This window comes from Peromyscus eremicus, chromosome 8a (assembly GCF_949786415.1).
Source record: "Peromyscus eremicus chromosome 8a, PerEre_H2_v1, whole genome shotgun sequence".
Classification (NCBI taxonomy): domain Eukaryota; kingdom Metazoa; phylum Chordata; class Mammalia; order Rodentia; family Cricetidae; genus Peromyscus; species Peromyscus eremicus.
Genome location: NC_081423.1, coordinates 52708588 through 52729775, shown reverse-complemented (window position 1 = coordinate 52729775; position 21188 = coordinate 52708588). Strand labels below are relative to the sequence as shown.

Here is a 21188-nt window from a genome sequence, read left to right as displayed (position 1 = left end):
GTTTTTTTGTTTGTTTGTTGTTTTGTTTTTCCTCATCAGCTAAAATGTCACTTAGAAAGGCTTTTCTTAATATCTCAATCTAATGTGTTCTCCAAGAACTTCATATCACACCATCTTGTTTAATTTCCTGTACAGTCCTTATCAGTATCTGTAAAGATTGTTTTCACAGCCTTCAATTGCACAGCCACGACAATTTTAGGGGGATAGAGAACTTGCAAACTAAGAAGGGAGGGAAGGTGAAGGGAGGCAGAGGGGATGGAGAGAAAGGGAGAATGAAGGGGGGGAGATGGGGAGAAGAGGGAGAGAGGGAGAAAGGAAACCTTATTTTGAGGTTTCCGGACTCCAAACAAGAGTCAAGGGGGGCAAAAACTGTAGACATTAAGCGTCCTCTGCAGGTCAGGGAGGGTAGGTACCTTAAGAATGACCCCAGCGGACGGTAGGGGGCGCGCGTGTACTTTCCGCTACGGCCGAGAGTGAAGACTACAACTCCCAGAAGCCTCTAGGAATTCTCTGGTACTTGAGGGTTGGGCCAACTCGTTCCTTCCCGCCACACCGCTCCGAACCTAACCGGGATGCAAAGAGCCAATGGGAAGGTGGCCCGACTCCCGCGAGAGCAAGGAGCACTAGCGGCGCGTAGCGACCCCGGGGGCTTTGCTTTCAGCATTGGTCTCCCGGTGTTTGCCCTGGTTTGCGGGGTTTCGGCTTACTCTTCCCGGAAGAGGAAGGCAGGCGCGGTGGGTCTGTGCGGTTCTGCGCCCGGATCCCTGGGAATTTTAATGCAGCCTGGCCTCAGCAGCTGGTAGCCGGTGCGACGAGGCTTGCCCGGCCCCTGTCCTTCCTGCTTGCTCTACAGAATGAAGACGTCGGAGGAGCGACTCTTAGCTCCGGACAGCCTCCCTTCTGATCAGGCCCCAGCTCCAGTGCCCCAAGGTTCCCCTGTGGATAAAAATACAGACTCTGAACTGGTGCCACCGCCATGCCGTGGAGATGACCAATCCCAGATAGCCACAGATTCTGTGGCTGGCTCGGTTCCGTCCCAGGAGCCGCAACAAGGGGACCCAGTTCCTCTCTCCGCCCCCCTGGAGGAAGAGTTTAATACTCCCGGTGTGTTGAGTCCTCGAATCGAGGAGCAAGAACTTTCTGAAAGTGCGAGCCTTACGGTAGAAGAGACGAATCAGCCTGAGTTGGAGTCAGGAGAAGCCGTGGAAGGCGTGTCTGATGAACCGGGTCCTGTGGATGAGGGAGACACGTAAGTGACTCTGGGATCTGAGGAGCCCGGACGTGTGACCACGACAGCCACCTCTCCTCAGCCCCGTTCCAGGCCTGTTTTGCTCTGACCACCCATTTGTTTCTCCATCTCCCTTCCAGCTTTTGGAACTACAGCTTCTCGCAGGTACCCCGATACCTCAGTGGTTCCTGGTCCGAGTTCAGCACTCGCTCCGAGAACTTCCTGAAAGGTTGTAAGTGGTAAGTACGATGGGCGGGGAGATGGCCACCTTCAGGATTTTCATCTGAAAACTCACCTATCGTTGGCCCGTCGTGGTGGGACAGTCCTGTAATCTCAACATCTGGGAAATAGAGGGAGGACTGGGAGTTCGAGTCTTGCCTTGTCCACAGAGTGAGACCCTGTCTTAAAGTAAAAACAAAAACTAGGCTGGACGGTGGTGGCGCACGCTTTTAATCCCAGCACTTGGGAGGCAGAGGCAGGAGGGTCTCTTGAGTTCAGTGGCCGGCCTGGTCTACTGAGCGAGATCCAGGGCAGCCAGGGCTACACGGAGAAACCCTATCTCAAAGCCTGAAATTTGGTCTAGCACCTTGTTCAGGAACTCCATAAATGTCTGTATCCCAGTTCCAGGGGCTCTGAAACCATTTTCTTTTCTTTTTTTTTCCTTTTTCTTTTCTTTCTTTTTTTTTTTTTTTTTTAGCTGAGGATTGAACCCAGGTCCTTGGGCTTGCTAGGCAAGCGCTCTACTACTGAGCTAAATCCCCAACCCAACCCTATCTCAAGGTAAAACAACAACAAAAAATCCACCCCCAAAAGCCCAGACAAAAAAATCCCAAACTTACCTGGAGGTGGTTAAGGAGTAATAGAATACTGGTTAGTGTTTTCCTTTGCTCTCTCGATCTTTCCTTCCATTTCTAGTACTGTGGATATAACCTTGGGTGTCCAGCATGCTAGCCTGGACCTCACCACTAAGCTACATCCTAGACTTTTTTTTTTTTACTTTGAGATAGGGCCTTGCCAAGTTGCCCAGACTGGCCTGGAACTTGAGATCCTCTGCCTCAGCCTCTCAAGTAGCTGGGGTTATAGATGTGTGCCACCACCGTCTGCATGAGCTCAAGGTTTACCTAGGACTGGTTGGTGTCTTCTCAAGGGCATATGTTCTAAGATAGCCCTAGCCCTACACTTGGAAATGACAGGTCTGTCCAGTTTTCTAATTTTCCTATATTTTTAGGGCCCCTGACGGTTCCTGTATCTTGACCAATAGTGCTGATAACGTCCTACGGATTTACAACCTGCCCCCAGAACTGTACAGTGAAGGAGAGCCGGTGGAATATGCAGAAATGGTAAGGGGAGGACCTGACTCCATCCCTTTGCCAGCCCTACACATTAGGGCTCTTCCCGCAAATGAAGACAGTGTGTTCATGGGTTACCTGTTCATAGACAGGACGTTCCTTCACCACGGATGTCCACATGTATCGTTTTCTGCCTTGAATTCTGAAGTCATTTAAAGAGAAGTCAGTCCCTTTTTTAGTCAGGAGCCTGTTTTCTGTGGTCAAGTAATGGACTTCTGTGACAGTGTGTGTCTAGGTGTTTATTAGATGGTTTCAACGTGTGCTGGGGAGGTGGCTCAGTTGATACATGCTTGCCTAGCATCACGCACAAAGCGCATGTTCAAGCTCCCACACTGCTTAAACTGGGTGTGTTGGCTTACTGTCGTAATCTCAGCATTCTGGAGGTGGGGGCAGGAGGATAAATTCGAGGTCCTCTCAACTGCATAGAAAGTTCTAGGCCACTGTGTTTGGTTGGGCTCTTTCAGAAGTGAAAGATAGATGATGATTTGGTTGTGTTTTTTGTGTAGTGTGCAAATGCGCATCAGTGAACAAGATCATTGCACATTAAAACAAATGCTCTAAAAGCCCCGTGCAGGAGATTACTGCAGCCTGGGAGCTACAGTATAGCCTGGGCAGCATCGTGAGACTCCATATCTGCCTGTTTGCTTTCTCATTCTTTCTCTCCTTTTAAGATTTATTTTTAATTTTTGTTTTTGTTTCTTTTCTTTAAAAATAATTTATTTTATGTGCATTGATGTGAAGGTATCAGATCCCCTGGAACTGGAGTCACAGACAGTTGTGAGCTGCCATGTGGGTGCTGGGAATTGAACCTGGGTCCTCTGGAAGAGCAGCCAGTGCTCTTAACTGCTGCGCCATCTCTCCAGCTCTGTTTTTTGTTTCTTTCTTTTTTTTTTTTTTTTCTTTTCTTTTCTGGAGCTGAGGACTAAACCCAGGGCCTGCAAGCGCTCTACCACTGAGCTAAAATCCCCAACCCTGTTTTTGTTTCTTGAGACAGGGTTTCTCTGTGCAGTTCTGGAACTTGATTTGTAGTCCAGGCTGGCCTGGAACTCACAGAAATCCACCTGCCTCTGCCTCCTGAGTGCTGAGATTAAAGATGTGTGCCACCACCACCCAGCCTTATTTTTAATTTGTGTGTGTGTGTGTGTGTGTGTGTGTGTATGTGTGTATGTATGTGTGTATGTGCTGGTGCCTTCGGAGCTGAGGAGTGGGGAAAGAAGGCAAATCTCGAAGAAGTGAGAATGGAAGGTTCAGATTGACATCCATCAGCTTGGATCAGGATGTCAGGGAGTCTGATCTCGGGCAGGTTATTCCCAACAAATTTAAACACAGTATAACTTGGGAAAAGTTTCCTGGTGTAATACAATCCCTGGGGCACAAGTCAGCATAATTGAAACTTGACTCAGGGTACATGTCATTTCTTCCTAGAAGGTGGCTTCTTGAGATAGGCTACCTGTATTAGCTTAAGGGCCTAAGCATGGGTCTGGCCTTATCTTGATCGTACAGATAGCACAGAGGTCATTCATCTCTGGTCCTTGTTGTAGGAGCTTGGGGCAGCCCCTGGCTATACAGATAATGAATGTAAGGGTCATTTAAACTGTAAGGTATCGCTGGTCCTTGTGGGAGGTTGGGGAGCCCCTGGCTGTTAGGGGTCAGTTAGACTATTAGGTATCTCCAGTTCTGGTTGTAGGAACTTGATATGGCCTGGCCTAACAGATAACACAGATGGCAGATCACTGGGCTACTAATCACCTCCATCCCCAGCTTTCTGGATAGAGGAACATCCTGTGTGCTTAACATCCCTGGTTTCTCTGGAGATGTGTGGGAGCGAGGACCTACTCAGAGCCAAGCTAGCTGGAGGTACAGGTGCATGTGAGCCATCTGACATCGATGCTGGGAACCGAACCTGGGTCCTCTCAACCTCTGAGCCGTCTTTCCAGCTACCTCTCTGTGTCCTGAGACGGGTCTCATTCTGGCTTCTAACTCATGATGTAGCTGAGGCTAGCCTTGAACTCCTGGATTTCCTCCCTCCTTTTAACCTTTCAGTTGTTGGAACTGCAGGCATGTGTTGTCAAACACAGGGAAAACTTTTTTTTTTTTGATTCAAAAATTTTTTTTAGTGTGTGTGAGTGTTTTGCCTGAATGTATTTCTGTGTTCCGTATGCATGCAGTGCCTGTGGAAGCCAGAGGGCGTTAGATCCCCTGGGACTAGAGTCACAGACAGTTGTTAGTTGTCATGTGGGTTCTGGGAATTGAACCCAGCTCCTCTGAAAGAGTAGCCAGTGCTCCTAACTGCTGAGCCGCTCCACCTCCCACCCCACCCACTTTGAGACAAGATCTTATGTAGAGAAGGCTGGCCTCAATCTCAAAGTAGCTATATAGCCAAGGATGGCCCCGAGTCCCTCATCTGCTGCTCTGCCTGTAAGTGCTGGGGCTGCAGGAATGTATCACCACGTTTGCCCGAGGCCTGTCTCTTTAAGAAATAGGAAAATAAATAACTGCTTTGAAGGTGAAAAACAGGAAAAGGAGAGAGTAACCAGGAGATAGCGCTTCCAGCTGGGGGTATAGCTCTGCGTGCTTGTGTTTACCTAGTATTCGAGGGGCCCTTGGTTCACTTCCCAACACTGTAGAGAACAACAAAAACCTATGGAAGTGGGATGTCATGGAGCAGTCTTTTAATCCCCACACTCAAGGCAGAGTCTGAAGAGTCTCTTGTGAGTGTGAGGCCAGCCTGATCTACAAAGCGTGTCCCAGGCTAGCCAGGGCTACCTAGGAAGATCCTGTCTCAAAACACAAAACCAAGCAACCTTGCAGAGGCTAGCACTTTAGAAGTACAGGTCAGGGAGGGGCGGATGGAAAAGGAGCAGTTTTTTGTGAGACCTGAAGAGTGATAATGCTAAATGATGTGAACAGACTTCCAGAAAGAGGCAACAGCACCACAGAGACCCCGAGCTGGGGAAGCTTTGTGTTCTCAGAATAGAGGGAATGCAGGGGTGGGGTGACGGGAAGGCAGTGGGCAGCCGTAAAATGCGGGGTCCCGTGGGAAGGCCTCTTGGGGTCTATTGGAGAGTTTCAAACCAGTGATAAGTGGACTCTGGGAGAGCGAAAGTGCAATAGTGACACCGGAAAGGGGTGTGTGTGTGTGTGTGTCTGTCTGTCTGTCTGTTCGTGCATGCGTGCGTGCGTGCCTCAAAAGACGCAGGGTCTTTTCTTAAAGACTTACTTTAAATTTGTATGTGTATGTGTGTCTATAACGTGTGTTGACTACCCTTGGAGGTTAGAAGAGGGAGCTGGAGTCATGGTCAGCTCAAACTTCTGTCCTCTGGTGGCACACACCTTTAATCCCAGTCCTCAGGAGTTTGAGGCCAGCCTGGTTTACATAGTGAGTCCTAGAACAGCTAGGGCTACAAAGAGAGACCCTGTCTCCAAAAACAAATCCAAGAACCACCCCCCTCCCCCCCGAAAAAAAGGATCCTCTGGAAGAGCAGTACCTACCTGCTCGTTTTGTTTTGTTTTGTTTTGAGACAGTCTTTCTATGTGTAGCTCTAGCTGCCCTGGGAATCGCTCTGTAGACCATGCTGGTCTCGAACTCACAGAGATCCATCTGGCTCTGCCTTCCGAGTGCTGGGATTAAAGGCTGAGCCAGCACCGCCCGGCCACCTACCTGCTCTTCACTGCTGAGACTCCTCTCCAGCCCCCGAGAGAGGTGGCATCAGTACACTGAAGGAAGAGTCCTGACTAATGGTGCTGAGAGACGGAGCTAGGTGGCTTGGGGGTGACCACAAAGAACACGAGTGACCCAGACAAGAGTACCTTCGGAGGAGAGGTGGAGGCAGAAGTTGGGTAAAACGTGTAAAGGAAAAAGAATGGGCAGTTCTTTGGACTTGTGCTGTGAAAAGGGAGCCAAGAGATTTTTTTGATCGCTGATCTACATTTCCAAAGCAAGAAATGGATCAGTGAGAAGAGGGAATGTGGGCCAAGGAAGGGCTTGTTAGGTAGTGGTGTGTCAGGGGTGACCCAGCAGAGTGGGAGGGATAACGGAGACTGTCATTTATAAGGACAAGATTTAGCCTGACGTGCTGGGCCATGGTTTGTAATCCCAGCACCAGGGAGCCTGCCTAGTCTAGTCACATAGTAAGTTCTGGGATATCTTCCATTAATAACTAACACCTGCCCCCCATTATCAACTAACACCCTGCCCCCAACAACTGACAGGAAAAGATTTCTTTCTGGGCATTGTGTGCACCTGTAATCCCAATATTTGGGAGGCTGAGGGAGGAGAACTGGGAGTTCAGGGAGACAGGTTGTATGCCAAGACCGTGTCTCACAAAACCAAGGGCTCTGGTATAGCTTGCTGGCGTAAGTGCTTGCCTGTGCACACAGGCCCTGGGTTTGACTCCCAGCACTGTCGGGAAAGCTGCCTTCTCTTCTCACAGTTTCAGAGGCCAGGAAGTCTAAGATGAGGCATCATGTAGCAGGATTGTGGAAACAGTCTCTCCCACCGCCATGCCCCTGTTGACCCCTACCACTGAGCTAAACTGCCAGCCTCTTCCTTGTACTGTATATAGCCACAGTCTTATCAGGGGACCCCAAACTCTGACCTTATTTAATCCTATTTCTTTTTCTTTTTTTTTTGAGACAGGGTCTTACTATGTAGCCTTGGCTGGCGTGAAACTCTCTATGTAGACCATGTAATGTGTATGGATGTTTTGCCTATATGTGTCTATATACCACATGTGTGCCTGGTGCCTGTGTGCATCAGAAGAGCATTGGAACTGGTTACAGATAGTTGTGATCTGCCATGTGGGTACTGGAAATCCAACCTAGGCCCTCTAGAAGAGCAGACAGTGCTCTTGATCAATAAACCATCTCTGTAGCTCATTTTTTATGTTTTTGAGATAGGGTCTTACTATGGAACCCTGGCTGGAACTCACTATGTAGACCAGATTGGCCTCAGACTCACAGAGACGGTCCTGTGTCTGCTACCGATTGCCAGCTTCCCCCCTCCCCATCCCCCACATAAGGTCATATCCCTAGACTGTCCTTGAACTTCATAAATAGCTGAGGATGACTTTGAACTCCTGATCCTGCTTGTAAATGTGGGTTTAAAAAACAAAACAAAACAAAACAAACAAACAAAAAAAACCATTTGTGGGAGCTGGAGAGATGGCTCATCAGTTAAGAGCACTGGCTGCTCTTCCAGAGGACCCAGGTGTAGCATGAATCTTAAAGAGTCTTATTAATAAAAACAAACCTGGAGCCAGGTATTGGGGTGAATGCTGAAAGATCAGAGAAACAGAACAAGCCACAGCCACCTCACCTTGCCAATTCCTCAGCTGATCCTGTTTCCTCAGACTGGAAGCCTCTGAGTCCTCATCCAGAATGAATCTCAGCTGAACTGCTGCTAAAAGCCTAAAAGCTTAACCAGCCTAGTTCCTGGTTTTCACGCCTATATGCCTTTACACTTTCTGCCATCACTTCCTGGGATTAAAGGCGTGAGTCATCATGCCTGGCTGTTTCCAGTGTGGCTTTAAACTCACAGAGATCCAGATGGATCTCTGCCTCCCAAGTGATAGGATTAAAGGCGTGTGTGCCACTATTTTCTGGCGTCTATGTCTCTCTAGTGGCTGTTCTGTTCTCTTACCCCAGATAAATTTATTAGGGTGCACGATATATTGGAGAACACCATATCACCACACCTGGGTTCAGTTCCCAGCACCCACATGGCAGCTCACAACTGTCTGTAACTCTAGTTCCAGGGGATATGGCATCCTCACACAGACATACATACACGCAAAACACCAATGCACATTAAAAAAAGAAAGGAAGAAAAACCTTTGTGGCCGGGCGGTGGTGGCACACGCCTTTAATCTCAGCACTCAGGAGGCAGAGCCAGAAGGATCTCTGTGAGTTCGAGGCCAGCCTGGCCTACAAAGTGAGTTCCAGGAAAGGCGCAAAACTACACAGAGAAACCCTGTCTCGAAAAACCAAAACAAAACAGCAACAAAAAAAAAAAAAAAAACCACCTTTGTGTGTATATATGGGGTGTGTGTGTGTGTGTGTGTGTGTGTGCGCGCGCGCGCGCGCGCGCATTTTGGGGCATGCAGAGGTCAGAAAACAACCCAGGCATTGGTCTTTGCTTTCCACGTCTTTGAGGCATGGTCTCCTGTTCACTGCTCCATGTAGCCTGCAGGCTTCTGAGGATTGTTGTGTTTCTACTTTGTATCCTGTCCTATTACTTCTGAGATTACAGGCAGGAGCTACCGCATCTGGCGTGAGTGAGTTTTGGGAGTTTGATCTAAGGTCTTTACCCTTATGCAGCAAGACCTTTGCCCCCAAACCATCTCCCCACCCTATAAACATGTTCTTGATGAAACTGAGTAATTGGAGAAATAGGGTAAGTGAACTTGTTGGTTAGAGATGGTAATGCCAGTTAGGCTTTGCCTCCTGAGTGCTGGGATTAAAGGCGTGCACTACCACTCTCCGACCCTTTTTCTTTTTTTGAATTAAAAATAACATCTTGGGGCTGGAGAGATGGCTCAGTGGTTAAGAGCACTGACTGCTCTTCTAGAGGACCTGAGTTCAAGTCCCAGCAAGCACATGGCGGCTCACAACTGTCTGTAACTCAGAGATCTGGCATCCTCACACAGACACACATGCAGGCAAAACACCAATGCACATAAAATAAAAAATAAATAAATTATTAAAAAGATAACATTTAGAAAAGTGACTTTGGCCAGTGAGGTGACTCAGCAGCTGAAGCGCTTGCTGTTCGTGCCTGACAGCCTGAGTTCAGTTCACGAAACCCAGGGTGCAGAGAGAACTGACCCCTAAAAGTTGTTCTCCGAACTCCGTGCATGCACCCATGCTCACACACATCATCACATAAAACAATAATAATGAAGATAACGGAAGGATCTGTAGGAAGCAAGATGGAGACCCAGGCGGGTAAAGTTTCAGGGAATAAGAGAGAGAAAAGGAAGCCAGACATGGTGGCATGCGCCTTTAATCCCAGCACTTGGGAGGCAGAAGCAGGTGAGTTTAAAGCCAGCCTGGTCTATATATAGCAAGTTCCAGGTCCGCCAGGGCTGCACCGTGAGACTCTGCCTCCAAAAATGTCGGGGAGAAGGAGTAGCTAGACTGATACCAAGAGTTGCAGGGTACGAAGCAGGGCCGGGATTTATCCAGTCGGTAGTGTTTGCCTGGCACACAAAGCCCTGGGTTTGATCCCTAGTATTTCATAAAATGGATGTGGTGGGCCATACCTGGAACCCAGCATTAGGGAGATGGAGGCAGGGCGATCAGAAGTTCAAGTTCACCCTTGTCTAAGTAGTGAGTTTGAGACCAATCTCTGGTTCAAAAATAAAAATGAAAACAAAAACCAGGAAGGCTGAGTCTCGGGGCAGAGTATGTGACAAAAAGGGACACGTAGGGACTCCTGGGGCTCAGAGAAGTGAAAGACAAGGTGACATCAACCTGCACACATTGGCCTTGAAGTAGATACGGAGGAGGGAGTGTGAGCTGGAAGCCATCTCCGCTCAAGAGGGCACGGGAAGCCAGGGCTAGGCAAGTTCTGGAGGGTGAAAGGGTTCCAAGAAGGTAAGAGTAGGGGTGACTTTAGATCCTAGAGCATAAATATTGGAAGGCCTGGGGCTGGAGAGATGGCTCAGAGGTTAGGAGCACTTGCTGCTCTTCCAGAGGTCCTGAGTTCAATTCCCAGCAACCATGTGGTGGCTCACAGCTGTCTGTAATTTGACCTGGTGCCCTCTTCTGGCCTGCAGGCAGAACACTATATACATAATAAATAAATTTTTAAAGAAAATATTGGAAGTCCTTAGCTAAGTAAGGATTTGGGGGAGCTGACAGGCCTTAATGTAAGGCAGATTGGGGCATGTGGAATAGTGTGTGTGTCAAGGTAATACAAGGTAAGCCAGAAGGCTGAGGCTTCTCTAGTGTCTGAGGCTAATGGATATGTTTGTGCTTGTCTTTTGTTACTGTTTTTTTGTATATTTGTTTTTCAAGACAAGGTTTCTCTGTGTAGCCTTGGCTGTCCTGGAACTAGCTATGTAGACCAGGCTGGCCTCAAACTCAGAGATCCACTTGCCTCTGCCTCCCGAGTGCTGGGATTAAAGGTATACACCACCACGCCTGGCTTTTTTATTTATTTATTAATTTATTTTTGTTTACATTGTGTATATCTTTGTCTCTGTCTGTGCATGTGAGTGCAGGTGCCCACAGAGGCCAGGAGAGGGTGTTGGATCCCTGGGGGCTGGAATTACAGGGAGTTGTGAGCTGCCTGACAGGAACAGGAACGGAGCTCAAGTCTTCTGAAAGAGAGTAGTACATGCTCTTAACTACTCAACCATCCACCTGCCCTGTGGGTTTTTTGTTTGTTTGTTTTGAGGCAGTCTCTGTATCCCTGGCTGGCCTGGAACTTCCTGTGTACCAGACCAGGCAGAGGTGTCCGTCATGTGGTGATCCTGTTTGGCCTCACGTGTGCTGAGATTGCAATGCGTGCAGCATCTTGACAGGCTAATGTTTCTGTGAGTCTTGATGGATTCCAGAAAGAAGGGTGGCCTGGTGCTCAGTGGCTGCCTAGATCAGAGGCTGCAGATCTGTGAGTTCTGCAAGACGGTAAAAAGCCCTGGTTCCCAGACAGACACTGAGGTGTCTCAAGACCAGGGCCTACAGTGTATTAGAGAGGTTGCCTCTGGTGGGGATGGTTAGAAGACACTGGGACTGTAGGGACTCGGTTATGGAGAAACAAGGAAGGATGCTGAGGTGTGGTTATTTTTTTCATTGCTGTGACAGTATCTTACAGAGCATCTGAAGGAAAAGTTACTTTTGGTCCCAGTTTGAGGGTACACCCCATCATTGCAGGGAGGTCATGGCAGCAGTCCCCTGCCTTCAGTCAGGAAGCAGAGCGGTGTGGAAAGCTGGTCCTCCATCCACTTTTGTCCTTTTTATTCAGCCCAGGAAGACCCAAGCCCATAGAGTGGGGCCTCTTACATTTAGGGTGGGTCCTGCCACATCAGGTAATCCAGTCCAGAAGTTCCCTCACAGATGTGACAGGTTTATCTCATAGGTCATGATCAGCATTAACCATCACAGTAGAGACCCGTGATGTGCCGGCCTGGTGACCTGAGTTGGACCCCCAGAGTTCACATAAAGATGGAAGGAGCGAACCAACTCCACAGATTTGTCCCCGGACTGCCATGTGTGCATGTGACATGTGCCTGCATTCTCACACACGATAATAAATGTTTAAAAATATTAGCCGTCACAACTCACTGGGAATGTAGCTCCATGGCAGAGTGCTTGTCTAGCATGCTTGAGACCTTACGTACACACAAGCAGAGACAGGAAGGAGGGAGAATATGAGAGAAGAAGATCCTAGTGTGGTAGCTCACCCCTCAAATCTCAGTACTTGGGAGGCTGGGGCAGAAGCATCAGTGTGAGTTCGAGGCCAGCCTGGGCTATGTAGTTAGCTTTAGGCCATTCTGAGCTGTACAACCAGACCTTGCCTCAAAACAAACAAAGAGAAAGCCATCATTGCCTGCCACTGGACAAAAATCAGCACCTGAAACTTATTTCCATTGTTTCTGAAAGCTGTGTACAAGTATGGGAGTTGTTCATGTGTTTGTAACCCTGAAGTCCATGGTTTTGTTTCCTGCTTTTTCCTTTTCAGCAATTATGTGCTAAATGTTTTTCACAGAGGTCCAGGCTTCCTAGTTCCTGTGTCTAATGGTGCATGTTAAGTGCTTTTGATAGGTTTTGTTTAAAAAACAAAACAAAAACCTTTTCTTCCCTTTGGACATTGGCGTTTCTAGGATTTTAGTAGCATGTATTATTCTTCTGACAGCCAGTTGGGTGTGGTGGCCAATGCCTGTGCAGTCTAAGCATTCAGGAAGGCTGAGGCAGGAGGATTCAGAGGTCAGAGTACTCTGGCCTGCACAGCAGCTACTTCCAAATAAACAGTTGAGTGGGTATCTGCACACGCTTTAAGTAAGTGGTCTTCTCCCTTCCTTTCCCTTCCACTTCAGGAAAGCCCTCTGTTTTCCTCTCCTCTTCCCCTTCTCTGTTTGTTTTTCTGTGGGTTTCTGTTTTTGTTTTTGTTTTTGTTTTTAAAGATTTATTTATTTATTATGTATACACTGTTCTGCCTGCATGTATGCCTGCACACCAGAAGAGGGCACCAGATCTCATTTCAGATGGTTGTGAGCCACCATGTGGTTGCTGGGAATTGAACTCAGGACCTCTGGAAGAGCAGCCAGTGCTCTTAACCGCTGAGCCATCTCTCCAGCCCCTTGTTTTGTTTTTGAGACAGGATCTCTCTTTGTAACACTGGCTGGCCTAGAACTCAAAGATGGGCCTGCCTCTGCCTGCTTAGAGTTGGGATTGAAGACAAGATCTGTCACACCCAGCAGAGAAGCAGAGTCAGGTTTTTACAGGAAATTGTATGCATAAGAAATACCTTAGCTCCAACAGTCTGTGCATGCGGACTTATGTCTCTATAGATATTTCTCTATATATTAATGGTTTGTGATACAGAGAATTGTTTTCAAAATTTTCTTATGCCGTTTTTTTCTTGCTTTTAGCAGTATGTGGGTGAACATGTTCTATCACAACCTTACTCCTTAAGTATTCTCTCTGGCTTCTCCCCCCACTCCAGTTTTGGGGTTCACACCCCTGGTTTCATACATGTTTGTTAGGGCAGAGCTATATCTTCACCTCCTCCTCCCTTTTTTTCAGACTGAGTCTTAGTATCTTAAACTGACCTTGAACTTGTGACCTTCCTGCCTCAGCCTCCCAAGTGTGGAATTACAGGTGTGTGCCATTAGTTCTAGCTAAGTGTTCTCACTTTTCCTGTCTGAGAGCTCCGTGTTTGAAAATGGATGAAATCCATGGAACTAGGATGTAGCATGCTTGCCTAGTGTATGAAGACAGTTTTGGATATAGTCGGTCCTCTGTCCAGGCTTCTGGCATCTGTACAACTGCAGGTCCAAAATATCTGATAAAAACAGGGAGTCTGGCCAGCCTGGGCTACAGAGGGAGATCCAGGACAGGCACCAAAACTACACGGAGAAACCCTGTCTCGAAAAAACCACCACCACCACCACCACCAACAAAAAATCAGGGAGTCTGGTTGGGGTTTGGGGGAGTCAGCGGCCAGGATGTAAAATAAATAGATGAGTTAAAAACCAAACAGACGGGCTGGAGAGATGGCTCAGAGGTTAAGAGCACTGGCTGTTCTTCCAAAGGTCCTGAGTTCAATTCCCAGCAACCACATGGTGGCCGAAAACCATCTGTAATGAGATCTGGTTCCCTCTTTGGGCCTGCAGGGATACATGCAGGCAGAACACTGTATACATAATAAATAAATAAATCTTTAAAAAAAAAAAAAAAAAAAACCAAACAGACAAACCAGGGAGTCTGTACTGACATGTTTGGGGCTTTTCTTCCCTTGTTATTACATTTCCTGGACCATACGGTATAGCAACTCTCAATGTGACACTTACATTAATTAGTCATTAAAAGTAACCTAGAGATTGAAGCATCTGAGAGGGTGTATATAAGTCCTCTGCAGATACCACAGCCCCTTATATAATCTGTGAGACTGACCATCAACAGATGTTGGTATGTTGTGGGGGAGTGTCCTGGAATCGATGCTTCTTGAGAACTGAGATGACTGCATTCCTCCTCCCTGTGTGGTCTCCCTCTTACCTTCTCCATCTCTTCAGAACTTTCTAGAACTGGCTCCCCAGCCTGTTTCCTGACCTGTGTCCCTGTTGTCATACCTGTGGTTCTTGGTACCACTCTAGCCCTCTCTGGGGACTCTGCATCTTTCACATCCTTCTTGGATTGGGGGTGGGGGTGTCCTCACCCCCAGTGCCAGAGCTAGGCTATTGCTCCTTTATCCTCGCAGAGTCTTTTCTGATGACTTCTGCGGAGGTTGGCGCCTCATAGCCTGGCTGTGTCTCGTAAGTCCTCCCCATCTTTGTGGCCTCAGCTCTCCAAGCCAGAAGCCTGGGTCTCATCCTGTGGCCTTCCTGACTCCCCACATCACTGAATACCAGCCCTCATGAAGCCTGTCTGACCTCTAATCACCCACTTCACACCTTTTACTTTAACCCGGGGTCTGATTATTTTGGGTGTTATGTTCTGCAACAGTGTGCTGTCTGTGTTTGCTTGTGGAAACATTTCTTCCTGGGGCTAGAGAGGTCGCCGGGCGCTTAAGAGCACTTGTTGATCTGGCAGAGGACCTAGGTTCGGGACTCAGCACCCACACAGTGGCTCCTAACCCCTGTAACTCCAGTCCCAGGGGATCTGACACCCTCTCCTGACCTCTGAGGGTACTAGGCACACATGTGTACACACATACATGCAGGCAAAACACTCATTCATGTAAAATGACAGGAAACAGACGAGTAAATCCTTTGCCTGTCATCTTGCCCCGGATGTTGAGAGCACAGAGGTGAGCAGGGAGACCGACTCTGACGCTGTTAGAAACGGTGAGGAGCATCGAGGGCTTGGGAACGTGGAGGGTGAAGGGGTAAAGACAGCTTTTCAAAGGAGGGAGCACCTAGGACCTGGGGTGATAGAGGTTCTACCAGGGTGGGGGTGGGAGGGGTACAGGGGAGAGGAAGGGATAGTATTCCAAACAGAGAGTAGTTCTGGAAAGCCTGTGGCTGAGAATATATGGAGTTGCTATCTCATGGGGCCTGAGAATCAAAGTGGTGGACATTGTGATTTTTTGTTTTGTTTTGTTTTTGTTTTTGTTTTTCAAGACAGGGTTTCTCTGTGTAGCTTTGGAGCCTGTCCTGGAACTCACTCTGTAGACCAGGCTGGCCTCAAACTCACAGAGATCTGCCTGCCTCTGCCTCCTGAGTGCTGGGATCAAAGGCGTGTGCCGCCACTGCTGGGCTGGACATTGTGATTTTTAAGGAAGTGGGTAGAGATGAGCCTTGAAGGCTGAGTTGCAGGTAGGAGCATTTAATGGAAGTCTTCATAAGGAAAAGGGCTACATGGAGCCTCTAAAATATTTTAGCAGGAGAATGAGACTGTAGAATCCCAGCTTGCTAAGGTCTGGGGTCCAGGGTGGAGAATGGATGGGTGGCTTTGAGAGCAGTGGGGGGGGGGGGTCTGGAGGACACTCAGGATGTCGCCGAGGTGCTGGCAAGGAGGCAGTGGCTATAATGGACTATCAGGAGGGAGTGGAGGAGACAGATTCCAGTGTTGGGCTGGACCAGGAGTAGAAAGGTAGATGGCCGAGGATGGGGTTTTGGCCTAGTTTGCTTTTCTGCTGCTGATTAGAGGCCAAAGAGCAACACTGCCTACTTCCTGGCTGTTCCCAAGCTCATGGTCAGCTATCTTGTACAGTCTAGGCTCACCTGCCCAGGGATGGCACCACCTACAGTTGGCTGGACCCTCCCACATCAACCAGCATCAGGAAAATGCCCCACAGACATACCTACAGGGCAGTCTGATCCATGTAATCCCTCGACTGAGGGTCCTCTCCCTTGGTGACTCCAGATTTCTGTCAGGTTGACAGCTGAAGCTCCTGTGACTCACTCCTGCACAGACTAGACTTCCAAACCAGCGTGGGGCCCGGGAGCAGCAAGCAGGTGCTGGTCCCTTACGGCTCAGTAGAGTCTGAGGTGCCTGTGGGGTCTAAATGAGCTGTCCCCCAGGTAGTCGGCTGTCGGATTCAGGCTGATGGGGTAGAAAATGAAGTCATGGTTGGGTGGTGTCAACAAAGAGCTTACAAAGGGTTGGTGTCCAAACTGTTTAATGTTCTGTACATTGTGAAGAAGAGGACAACTCAGTAGGAAAAAAAGGCAAAATTTATGAAACGACGTGCCTACATACAGAGAGACTTAAGCCACATGTGGTGGTGCGCGTCTGTAAATCCAGACTTTGGGAAACAAAGACACGGTAGTTCAAGGCCAACCTTGAGAGCTGCGTGGTGAGTCAGGCCAGCCTGGACTAAACGAAACCCTGTGTCAAGTAAAAAACGCAAAAACAACAGAGCAAACGGTCTTACCTTCACTTAACAACTCGACAGCATGGTTGGAAATACCGAGTTAGGCCACAACAAGCCCCATTTCACAGCCAGCAAACAGAAACATTTCAGGCAGGCCCGGGTGATACCTGCCTGTAACCCCACCACTTCGGAGGCCGAGGCGAAAGATGCCCGGCCTCCAGCTTGCCAGACGTCAGTGTTTTCCACACACTCAGCCCTGCTTACTCTCAGCATCTCAGCAGCAGCATCCGAAAGTGCCTGGTGTTCTTTATCTTCCTGGCATCGACCGCTTTCTTTTTGTTTTCGGAGTGGTGAGGATCCAAGCCAGGGCCTTGAGCCACACTCCAGCACGCTGTCAAAATTATTTCGTTTTTTATTGCTGTTGTCTCATTAGCGTGAGCGTATGTGTAGGTGTGGGTGCAGGTGGCTATGACCTCGTGGAAATCGGGTGACAGATGTGTGTTCTCCCCTTCCGTCCTTTCCTGGGTTCCAGAGATCCAACTACGGTTGCCAGATTCACACAGCACACACCTTTGTCCACTGACCATCCAACCCCCCACCCTGTTTCCTTTGTTTCTTTGTTTGCTTTTGGGGGACAGGCTTTCGAGGAGCCCTGGCTGGCTTTGAACTCCTTATCCTCCTGCCTCTGTGCCTCTCCAGTGCTGACATTCCAGGATCCCAGCCCAGGGTTTTGTGAGTGCTCGCAAACACCCTACCAGTTAGCCATGACCCTTTTGTGTTTCAGTTTAAGTATTCCGGGTTGGCCTTGAACTCACAGCCACTCCTGTCTCAGTTCAAGTGCTGGGGTTGCAGGCAAGAGACACCACACTCGACTTTATTTTCTTCAACTGGATAGAAAGTTTGTAGGTATTTGCTTGTTTGTGTTAGTAAAGATTGAACCCCGGGGCTCACACCTGCCAGGCTAGTGTTCTACCACTGACGTACGTCCACAGCCCTTATTTTGCTGTTTAAATGTTTGTACATTTGCCTGGGAATGTACTTGGCAGAGTACTTGTATCTCATGCATCCAGCCCTGGGTTCCTTCCCCAGCAGGACATGAGCAGGGTGTGATGACCACCCCCCCAGGTGGAAGCAGGAAGATCAGAAGTTCAAGGCCAGTCTGGGATCTATTAAACTGTCTGGGGGGCAAACACCTGAGGTGACTCTGCAGGTAGAGATCTGAGTTAGATTTCTAGGACCCCCGTGTGGGAAGGAGAGAACCTATTCACTTCCAGTTGTCCTCTGACTTACACATGTGTGCAGTGCGATATGTGAGCATACACATAGACAGTATTTTAAGAAGTCTTTGCAAAAAAAAAAAAAAAAGAAGAAGTCTTTGGACTTTGTTTTTGCATTACTGGGGATCAAACTCAGGGCCTTGCAAATGGTAGGCAATCAGCGTTGCCACTGAGCTAAATCCCTAAGGCCTGGTAATCTTTTTAAAGGGTAGAATAGCATAGAACCTAGTTGGTTCTTTGTCTTGAGATTAGGGTATTATTGTGTCTTCTGTAAGTGTTAAAAAAATTATGGCCCGGAGGTGGTGGCGCATGCCTCTAATCCCAGCAAGCACTTGGGAGGCAGGTAGGTAGATCTCTGAGTTCGAGGACAGCCTGGGCTACACAAAGAAGTCTTGTCTTGAAAAACAAAGATTATGAATCTCTACTGCATTTGGTGGCCAGAGTCTGACATCTGAGCTTGGGTGAAATGCTTGAACAGTAAAGATTGTTCTTTATGCCTGTCTGCTTTCTTCTATCTGGTTAGTGTCCCACTGTGTCCTAACACCCCCTGGGGGGGGCGCACGGTTTTTTTTTTTGTTGTTTTTTTTTTGCCTGCTTTCCCCTGCCAGTAACCCCAGCATTCTCACATCTGTGTCCAGGTCCCTGTCCTTCGAATGGTGGAGGGTGACACCATCTATGATTACTGCTGGTATTCTCTGATGTCCTCCAGCCAGCCAGACACCTCCTAGTAAGTGATAAGTGACGACCTTCGCTGTGCCCTTCATCACGTGTTTCCCATCATCTCCTTACCCAGCCCACACACCCAGTTTCAAGGAGGCCTCTTCTTAGACTGCCAGGGCTCCTGGGAGGGTGGGAGAGGGTGCTCAGTGTGCCCCTCTAATGGAAGTGGGGAGGGCTGGGCACTGGGCTTCCTTCCCATCCTCTGACGGTCAGTGCCAGGCCTCAGCCTCCTCCCTGTTTCTCCCAGTGTGGCCAGCAGCAGCCGGGAGAACCCAATTCACATCTGGGATGCATTCACTGGAGAACTCCGGGCTTCCTTTCGCGCGTACAACCACCTGGTACTGACTTCCCTGTCCAGCCCCTGTGCTCACTGGGGCCTGGCCCTCCCTTTTGGAAGATAGACGAAGCTTTGCAGGCCTGTCTCCAGCCCTCTCCTGCCCCTAGGACGAGCTGACAGCAGCCCACTCGCTCTGCTTCTCCCCGGATGGTTCCCAGCTCTTCTGTGGCTTCAACCGGACCGTGCGTGTCTTCTCCACATCCAGGCCTGGTAGAGACTGCGAGGTGCGAACCACATTTGGTAAGCCTCCAAGGGGCAGGAGATGAAAGCGTAGCACCCATGACAGGGCCGTGAGTGAGCTGGGGCTACCTGTGCGGTTTCTCAGACAAGACACTGCCTCTGGGCTCGGAGGAAACTCTCCCTAGGTCAAGCAGTTGATGAGAAAGTTGGGTTAACTCCTAACCCGTCTATGCCGGTCAGATTGTAGTTTGTGGTCTATCAAAACCTTTCAGTGCCTGGGACTGAACCCAGGGTCTTGTGTTAGACAAGCACTGTACCACTGAACTTACAAAATTGAAGGTGAAGGGGAGTTCGTTACCTGTAGGCCTGTAGCTCTCCATCCCTTCCAGGAAAAACTGGGCTGTGACCGGGAGAGGGAGACTAGGTTCTTTAGGGGAACTGAGTGATCTGGGAAGCATCAGAGAACTTCAGATTGCTTGAGATAAACAGGGTGGGGAATGAGTCCCTGCATGTCAGTCCCAGGCAGGGCACAGAGGTCCGAGGCTGGTTACTGTCCTGTGCTAATTGCTCTCTTGTTTCCTCTCCAGCAAAAAAGCAGGGCCAGAGTGGCATCATCTCCTGTATAGCCTTTAGTCCGGCCCAGGCCCTTTACGCCTGTGGCTCCTATGGCCGTACCCTAGGGCTGTATGCCTGGGATGACGGTTCTCCCCTCGCCTTGCTGGGAGGCCACCAAGGGGGTGTCACCCACCTTTGCTTTCATCCCGATGGCAACCTCTTCTTCTCAGGAGCCCGAAAGGTATTGGTCAGAGCCTAAGCTTGTGTGTAGGCAGGAGTGGGGATGTGCTTTGTAATGTGTTGAAACCAGGTTTGAGGGAGGCTGAGGTGGAGGCAGGGGAGAGAGGGAGAATGAAGGGATGGGAACACTTCAGACCCCTGTTCTTGTCTTCAGGATGCTGAGCTTCTGTGCTGGGATCTCCGGCAGCCTGGCCACCTCCTGTGGTCTTTGAGTCGGGAAGTGACCACCAATCAGCGCATCTACTTTGATCTGGACCCGTAAGTGGCTGTGGCCCCTTCCAGGTTCCAGACGGTCAGAGTCTGGCTGCATTCTAGGCCCCTGGATAGGAATGGCTCCCCCCTCCCCCCCCCCCCCAGTGATGCTGCTTGTCTACCCACAAGTTTCCCTTCATTCCCAGGAGTGGGCAGTTCCTAGTGAGTGGCAACACCAATGGAATTGTCTCTGTGTGGGACATCAGTGGAGCTTTCACGAACAGCACGCTGGAACCTGTGGTGACTTTTCTGCCCCAGAAGGACTGCACCAATGGAGTGAGGTCACTAAAGGAAGGGGCTTGGAGCTGGGCTTGGGGAGGAAGGTGGATCTCCCACATATCATCCTGACCTAGGTGCTGACAGACTGCCCTCTCCTCCAGCCTACACCCTAGCTTGCCTCTGCTGGCTACGGCTTCCGGCCAGCGTGTGTTTCCAGAGCCCACCAATAGTGGGGATGAAGGCGAGCCGGAGCTGGATCTTCCCCTGCTCTCCCTGTGCCACGCCCATCCCGAATGGCGGCTTCAGCTCTGGTGGTGTGGAGGGGGACCGGACCCCAGTAGCCCTGATGACCACCAAGATGAGAAGGGACAAGGAAGGACAGAGGGCTGTGGGGATGAGTTAATATAAAGATTCTGTATGATACTGGAGTCATTGTGTGTGTTTGGGGTGGCAGGTGGCTGGTGGGAGTGTGGTGAGGGCGTTAGTAGGTTCCTTTGTCCAGCATCTGTGGGGTCTGGCGTATTGTTCCCAAAACCAGGGGTTGAGAGGTGGGACCAGGCAGGAGCCAATGACGTGCCGAGCATGGTGTGAAGTCAAGCAGGTGGGGGTGGGGCCTCTTGCCATTGACTAGATGGTTGCTAGGCAACTTGGTAAACTGAGGAGCAAACCTGTTTGAAATCTCACTCCTGAGGTGGCTGCATCAGGGGTCAGGGGGAGCTGGCCTGAGCCTGGGTGGCAGGAGCTCGGTGGCAGACTGTTGAGTGTGACTGTGTGAGACTAAGCAGACGGTGACAGACAAGTCAGCGCGATGCTGCACAGCGCTGTTTACCATCATCATCCAGCTGCGGAG

General features: G+C 49.4%; 1 protein-coding gene across 1 annotated transcript; it reads left to right on the top strand.

The window, feature by feature from the left end:
* Positions 1-2: 2 nt before the first annotated feature.
* On the top strand, positions 3-20759 carry Wrap53 (WD repeat containing antisense to TP53). The gene is made up of 10 exons (XM_059270971.1): positions 3-1249; positions 1369-1467; positions 2457-2568; positions 18474-18562; positions 18803-18893; positions 19000-19132; positions 19660-19868; positions 20022-20125; positions 20266-20400; positions 20500-20759. The coding sequence occupies exons 1-10, from the start codon at positions 855-857 to the stop codon at positions 20744-20746; spliced, it is 1614 nt and encodes a 537-aa protein (XP_059126954.1). The 5' UTR covers positions 3-854; the 3' UTR covers positions 20747-20759.
* The last annotated feature ends 429 nt before the right edge of the window (positions 20760-21188 follow it).

Bases quoted from the DNA above. Each gene is read 5' to 3' on its own strand.
- Wrap53 (XM_059270971.1), top strand. From the start codon at position 855: ATGAAGACGTCGGAGGAGCGACTCTTAGCTCCGGACAGCCTCCCTTCT. The intron at 1,468-2,456 runs GTAAGTACGATG...CTATATTTTTAG, and splicing joins TTCCTGAAAGGTTGTAAGTG to GGCCCCTGACGGTTCCTGTA. The intron at 20,401-20,499 runs GTCACTAAAGGA...CCTCTCCTCCAG, and splicing joins GACTGCACCAATGGAGTGAG to CCTACACCCTAGCTTGCCTC.